The sequence below is a fragment of the Capricornis sumatraensis genome, chromosome 6 (genome assembly GCF_032405125.1).
Source record: "Capricornis sumatraensis isolate serow.1 chromosome 6, serow.2, whole genome shotgun sequence".
NCBI classification, from domain to species: domain Eukaryota; kingdom Metazoa; phylum Chordata; class Mammalia; order Artiodactyla; family Bovidae; genus Capricornis; species Capricornis sumatraensis.
In genome coordinates this window covers 111,117,430-111,124,972 of record NC_091074.1, presented here as the reverse complement: position 1 = coordinate 111,124,972, position 7,543 = coordinate 111,117,430, and the positions used below count along the sequence as shown (strand labels likewise).

The following is a 7,543-nucleotide window of genomic DNA, read 5'->3' as shown; positions in this document are numbered from 1 at the left end:
ACTTGAGTTATTTTCATGCTTGTAGGATTAAGTTCTTATTGAGTACAGGAAGCATTTCCCCACCTTCATTGAAACTTGTTTAAAGGAAGGATGGCAGCTTGTGCTTCTCTATTTATCTTATGGGACCTAAGAATGGTGAGGTATACACAGTGATTACACACTTCCTTACTCATTGTGTGGAAAGGAAAGACTACAGGGGTTGAGTTCAGAGAAGAAAGAAAAGGAATTTAAATGTACTGAATGCCAGACACCATACTTTAAAGACTTTGTTAATATTTTATCCAACCCCATTTTAACCAACTGTGTGTTAATGCTTTGTGATAGCTACTATCATCTTTGGCAGAGACAGTTTCTTTGTTTCTGAGGCTATCAAAATGAAGTGACTCACCGAATTCCATTGAGACACAGAGTCCCTACCTTGGTTAGACTCCATTTCTGCCACATGTAACTGGATTTTGGATTCTAAGCCAGATCCACAGTTAAATCTGGTTCCACAAGGCAGCCCTTTCAAGCCTCCACTATTTTTCTAGAGTATGTGTTTTGAGGAGTTTAAGGTCACTAAGTAGATCGAAAAGAGATGAAGTTGCCAAATTTCAGAAGGTCAGGAACAGTCCTTGGCCTCGCCCCAGGGAATAACAGCCCATGTCACAATGTGGGAGGAGGAGAGGTGGTGCCTTGTGGACAGTAAACTGGACCCCGAGTGGATATAAAAGGAGAGGCCCTGGGGAACCAAGCCACCATCAGGAAGAGACTCACTCTCAGTGACAGTAGAGAAAACAGCGCTATCTCCTGCCAAGATGAAGCTGCTGCTGCTGTGTCTGGGGCTGACCCTAGTCTGTGCCCAGGAGGGAACCTCTGATGTTGTGAGAAGCAACTTCGATATTCCAAAGGTGAGGGCAGGGGAGCAAATTGCAGGCAGATTCTTTACCAACTGAGTTATGAGGGAAGCCCCACACTCACTCAAGGGCAGTGGAGCATAGTGACTTTGGATTTTGGAGGGCATTTTGGAAGATTCTGAAGCAGAGTGGCCCTCTGGGAGGAGAGGCGGTCCTTGACATAATAGAGGCTTCGGATCTGGGTCTAAGAAAGGGCAGTGGTGCCGTGTTAAAAGGTGACAACACTTAGGGAACCTCCAACTTACTGGAGGAACAGTGAGCAGTGGAAAAAGTCCTCAATATAGTGCCGAGGACTAATTGGGCATCAGCTCATTTTGTTTTACAGGGTAAACGGAGTGTGTACTGAGCTTCCTTTGACTTGTGACAGCACAGGAGAGGATGGCGTATATACTGTTAGCTGTAAGTATGTTAAAAAAAAAAAGTCTTTCTAGATTCTACTTCCAGCTGCAAGGAATTTACTCCAGTGTCTTCAGGATTTGATAAGTTCCTTATATATTTGTTTAGGTAATCTAATGTGGCCATCTAATAGTCAATATCCTGAATTTGGGAGAAATGTGTGTGTCAAAGCCAGTGCCTGGCACACAGTACCATCAGACAGAGAAAAAAGCTTGGTCATATGTATTTCCTACAACAAAAGGAAGCTGGCAAATAAAAAAGTAAATTGGCAGGACAGTTTCATATTCCTTACCCACTTTAAATAAATTATTTATTTATTTTGGCTGCACTGAGTCTTCATTGTTGCCTTTGGATTTTTTCTAGATTTAGCAACCAGGAGCTATTCTCTACTTGTGATGAGCAGGCTTCTCGTTGGGCAAAGATTCCGCCTGCAATGCAGGAGACCTGGGTTTGATCTCTGGGTTTGGAAGATCCCCTGGAGGGGAGCATGGCAACCAGCTCCAGTATTCTTGTTTGGAGAATCCCATGGCTTCTCATTGTGGTGCCTTCTCTCTTGTTGAGGATCATGGTCTCTAGGGCTCAGGGGCTCAGTAATTGCACCATGTGGGCTCAGTAGCTGGGGCATGTGGACCCTAGAGTATACGATCTTAGTTTCCCCAAAGCATGTGGGATCTTCTTGGACCCAAGGATTGAACCTGATCCCTTGAATTGGCAGGTGGAATCTTATCTACTTGACCACCAGGGTAGTTCCATGGCCCACTTTCTGATGATATCTGATAGCCATTGCCAGAGCATATCATTCAGGTTATAGCACTGGGTATATAAGGCCAATGGGGCTTATAGAGAGGACATTTGGCAGAGATGGCCGAGGGAGGTGGTGGGTCCAAGGTGTCATAATAGAGGGGAAGTTACTGCTATGGCTGAATTTTTCTACCCTAATTGTCACTCCATTGGTGCTGCTTGGAAATTGCATCTTGAAGCCCAGAGAGATGCAGATGGAAGGCAGTAGATATAACTATTTCTTTCAGGATTTGTTTTGTGGGAGAGAACAGGTAAAAGGGTTACACTTCTTTGCCACAGACCAAAGAAGTTCTGAGCCGTGTTCTGTTTTCTCCACAGATGATGGAAAAAATAAATTTCGCATACTTCAGGTGAACTATAGTCACCATATTATTATTATTTTTTTTTTAAATTTTAAAATCTTTAATTCTTACATGTGTTCCCAAACATGAACCCCCCTCCCTCCTCTCTCCCCATAACATCTCTGTGGGTCATCCCCATACACCAGCCCCAAGCATGCTGTATCCTGCGTCAGACATAGACTGGTGATTCAATTCTTACATGATAGTATACATGATAGAATGGCATTCTCCCAAATCATCCCACCCTCTCCCTCTCCCTCTGAGTCCAAAAGTCCATTATACACAGCTGTGTCTTTTTTCCTGTCTTGCATACAGGGTCGTCAACCATATTATTTTTTATCTCGAGAATTTCAGTGACTCGTTCCAACTGCTAGAGCTCTACGGTAGAGTATTTTCATGCTGGCGCTCATCTTGGGGTGGGGAGGCCAGGGAAGGAAGGAAGCCTGGGCACAGAGTGGACTTTCCAATCGTACCCTGGCACCTCTCTCCTCATTAAAGTCAGATGCTCCCCTTTGGTAAAATCTCTCGGGCTCAGTGATGGGAAGATGATGACTCTCTCACTGTGCCAGAAAGATATCCTAAATGTGTCTTTCCTAAAGAAAGACTTTTTTCCATCCCTGAGACTTGTGCCTAAGCACGTAATCAGTGCCATTCACTTTCCCACTTGGCCAGAGACCCACCCCTGTCATGAGCCTCCATCACCAGGAAACAGGACAAAGCAGCTCCTGTTACTCTTCCCACAGCCCGAGAACCAGATACGAGTCCAGAACTCAAGAACGAGTTTGTGGAAATTTGCCAAAAGTATGGAATTGTTAAGGAAAACGTTATTGACCTGACCAAAGTGGGTAAGTTGAGCTATCTCTGGCTTTCTCTGCCTGAAGTCCCGTGTTGCTGAGTAGGAATGTTACTGAAGGGAGAAATCCAAGAGAAGCTAATACCCCCATTCAGTCTCCTTTGTCCTAACCTGGAAAATCATCTGGTTTCGTTCTGGGAAATAAACTGGGGTTGGTGTTTGAACGTGCTCTTCTCTGCCTCTACAGATCGCTGCTTCCAGGCGCGAGGGAATGGAGTGGCCTAGGGCTGCAGTTTGGTGAGCTCTGCTGGAGATGGGGTGGCCCAGGATTCCAGAAGCATTAGGGGATTACAGTAGGAGATTTAAAAATCACAATAAAAATAATTTGGTAGGAAGAGCTTGAAATTTGGAGTTGGAGGACCTGGGTTCAGGATCTACCCCTGCCATGAGCTTTTTAAGCAAATCGTATAGCAGTTAAAAGGGAAAAAATGATGTCTACCTTACAGAATTACTGTGTGAATATAATGCTGGAGAAAAGGGCTCAGTAATTGATAATGTGGGAAAAAATCAGTAAGAATTACAGTTTTAAATGGGAAAAGAATGTGAGTATGATATTCAAATACATTCTGTGTTTGTGGTTCATCTCTAATCCTGAAAGCCCATCTCACCCTCCAATATATGGAAAGAATTTCTGCGGGGGACGACCCGTGAAGGGTTAAATCCTGGGAGCTGCTCCGCAGGTATGCGGAGCCTTAGGCGTTGACCTAAGCTCCCTGTCCCGCCACCCTCAGGAATTTTTACAGCCCTTAAGGCTCCAGGCCGTCTTGCTCCAGGAGGTCTAGCTCTTGCAACATGTCTTAAAAGATAGATTACTTATAGGGGTCTGGTGATTGTATTTTGAGATTAAAGAATATTCCTATACATGTCTTAAGTCACGTACTTTACCCTATAAATACCGTGGCCTAATAAAGGAAGGCATCAGACATAGTGGGTCTGATCCTCTCAACCCCATCTTTTGTCTCTCTCTCTTTTTTTTTCCACGCGGGGACGCTCCGTTTCTCTCCCCTTGCAGGTGCGACTCTTGCTTGTGCTGGCCGCGGCAAATTTCTTCCTTCAATCTCTGCATATTCTTAACTTATAATCTGGGAATAGAGCTGTCTGGGCTTCCAGTTGTCTTCCAACCTGGAAAATAGACTCTTTACAAGTTTCCTTATCTGTTTCCTGCCTCAGATTTATTGTGTGGCTTCATTCAGATAATGTAGGTGAAAGTCTTAGCAACTATGGCTTACATAAAGTCAGCATTTAATAAAAGATTGCTATGGCTTGTGCCAATTTGTCAAAAATACTTTAAAACTTCCAGTGCTGAGGATGGCAGAAATAAACCTAGCATCCTTCATTGCTTCCACTGAGGATGGCAGAAATAAACCTAGCATCCTTCATTGCTTCCACTCTTCTTTTCATAGGCTCTGGGGCAGGTTAAGATGGGGTCAACAATAGGAGAAAAACAGGAAAAGAATCACTAACACCCTCCTTTCCCCTATTCTGGCAAATAGCACGGGTTAGAATGCAGATTGATGACTATTTCTTCAATGTATTTTTGGTAATAGAAATTCTCTTCCTCCTCAGTTCAGTCTGAGAAGCACTTAATAAGCTTTTGTGTTCTCATTCTCATTTACTTATTTAGTGCCACCTCATTTGGGCTCCAGAATCTTCTCTTCCATGGTTCCCATATCAACTTATGACAAGTGCTGCAACCTGACTTCCACCACTATTGTGCTGGAAGGCACCATCTCTGCATCTTCAGGATATTCCCTAATTATCTAGGAAGACTTAGCAGCTCACCGAGAATCAAAGTTTCCTCCAGATTTCCGATCCCCTTTGCCCCATTCAGGACAACAGGACCATGAATAAGACCTTCCTCAACCTGCTCAATAAATGATTTGCCTTGCAGTCATGTGGTTTTTCTTTGTTTATGTAAGAGTCGTGGGGTGACAGGAAGAAAATGAGGCCTTGTGACCAGAATCTTCCCCTAGCCTCTCAGAACCTTCCCTGAGATTCAGGATTTTCCCTCGTCTGCAGTAATTCTCTGTCCCGATGAGTGCTACTTATCTTTTGAGTTGCCCATTTCTTAGTGACCTGATAAACTGTAAGACTTGCCCTAGAAATTGCTCCATCCTAGAATTCTCTTTTTCAGTGAGGGTACTGAGAGAGCGTTGCTGCTGGGGCTGACACCAGCTCAACATGTTTTTATGATACACCTTTACAACCCAGCTTCTCTCACTCATCCATCCTCTGAGATTGTCAGTGTCCTTTCTTTCTTTTTCTGGTATGGCAAATGCTTTTATTTTGTAGAAACACATCTATGATATCTAAGTTGAAAATTATCATTGTAAGTTGCTATTAATTTCAAATTCTTCATTTAAAAAACTTTATTGAAGTATAGTTGATTTACAGTGTTAATTTCTGCTGTACAGCAAAGTGATTCAGTCATATATATATATACACATTCTCTTTCCTATTCTTTTCCATTATGGTTTATCGCAGGATATTCAGTATAGTTCCCTGTGCTATAAGTAAGACATTTATCCATTCTGTATATAATAGCTTACATCTGCTAATCCCAAACTCCCATTTTATCCCTTCCTCATCACTTATCCCCCTTGGCAACCACAGGTCTGTTTTCTATGTTTATGATTCCATTTCTGTTTCACAGACAGGTTCATTTGTGCCATATTTTAGATTACACACATAAGTTGTATCATATATCATTTATTTTTCTCTTGGTCAGTGTCTTTTCATACTCTTGGAAAACCTTCAATCACTGCTTTTTTTACTGTGAACATGTTAAGTGAGATTCCGTGAAGTGTGATCAATACTTACCTTCAGCATTCTATACTTAGTATGGTCAGGAGGCATCAGTGAGGCTAAATGTTACTGGTCTCTTCTTGGCGAGCCTACAGGCTTTGGAGGAAGGGAAATTAAATATCTTCCTTCAGCTGTAACCCTTTGCCAACATCAGCCGATAATGAGAACAATGTAAGAGTCACACGTGAGTGTTGTGGCAGAGCAGGGTATGGGTAGCAGTTGTTGTGTGAAAAAAATGACTTACTCCTTACGGACTTAAGATTTATATGAACAAAGAAGGCTTTCCAGGTATCTGACTCTCCCCATATTACTCTGCCTTCAGGTCAGAAAAATGTCTTAGGTTCAGGCTTATTAGTCTTTACTTAAGGGCTTAGTCTAGTTTGCTGAAATATGACAAAAGTCAATGGAGAAATCCAACCAGTCATGCTGGGATCACTCATTTTTAAAAGAAGCCTTTAAGAGACTGAGCAGCTGATACTCAGAAGGGTGTGGCCTAGCATATCCTTGGGAATGCTTAGAACATTGACAGCAATAGTAACCAGTGCCCAGGAGGGCCATGTGGGTGATGGGGGATGGCTGTATCGTGCCACATGTCCAGAAACTACAGCTGATGGGGAAGCACAAAGTGACTCTCAGGGGTTCCCAGATCAAGATGACAGATGAGCTCACACTGAAACCTGACCCTCAGCCCTAAATAATATGCAAATAAGGCACGAAATGTTAAAGACACTCAAAAGCAAGGAGTGAAGATGTCTGCGGATCAGAAACTGAGCAGTCCTTTTCCAAAGAAACGAAAAGATAGAAATCACGGGGAAGATGTGGGTAAAGAGGCCAGAACAGGCTTTATTCATATGCCGGCAATTGTACGGGAAGAGGAGGGTGGACATCCGTCCAAAGGCTGACTCTCCCACCCATCCCCTACTGACAACCAGTGGGGAAAGAGCTTTTCTCGGTTGAAGGAGAGGTCTGCATGCAGAAACAACACAGTCAGCTCTGACAGTCATCTTCAAATTTGTCATCGGTGGTCTGACCAGTGTCATCTTGATTATCGTTGTAAGTACAGTTAATCTTCAGTTCCAGGATGGGTTTGTTTCTATTTCTTTGAGGTCAGTTCTTGAAATTGTGGCAGCTTATGTCACAGCTACAGTCTGGTCATCCTGTAATTAACTTCTCCAATCTAGTGGGGGTTTTAGTATCTAAAAGGCAGCTCACAGGATATAGCTCCGAATATTATCTGTAGTCCTTGAGAAGGAACTAAAGGTCACTGAGTATGCTTAATGACTGCATTATTATTATTTGGTCTCATTTGACTGGTCTCCTTTGTTTCTGCATGTTCTCATTTCTCTGACCAAACGTATTCTTTGACTAAAGCTTTCCACAGATGAAAGGTAGGCAGAGGACATGGGGCAGGGGGCAAGGACCATAGGGTCCTGCTTCATTTCAGTATGGGT

The 7,543-nt window shown here is 43.1% G+C and overlaps 1 protein-coding gene across 1 annotated transcript; it reads left to right on the top strand.

The window, feature by feature from the left end:
* Positions 1-764: 764 nt before the first annotated feature.
* Positions 765-5,095, top strand: LOC138081496 (major allergen Equ c 1-like). Its single transcript, XM_068974674.1, has 7 exons — positions 765-890; positions 1,222-1,295; positions 2,412-2,443; positions 2,750-2,817; positions 3,178-3,279; positions 3,475-3,524; positions 4,912-5,095. The coding sequence occupies exons 2-6, from the start codon at positions 1,275-1,277 to the stop codon at positions 3,510-3,512; spliced, it is 261 nt and encodes an 86-aa protein (XP_068830775.1). The 5' UTR covers positions 765-890; positions 1,222-1,274; the 3' UTR covers positions 3,513-3,524; positions 4,912-5,095.
* The last annotated feature ends 2,448 nt before the right edge of the window (positions 5,096-7,543 follow it).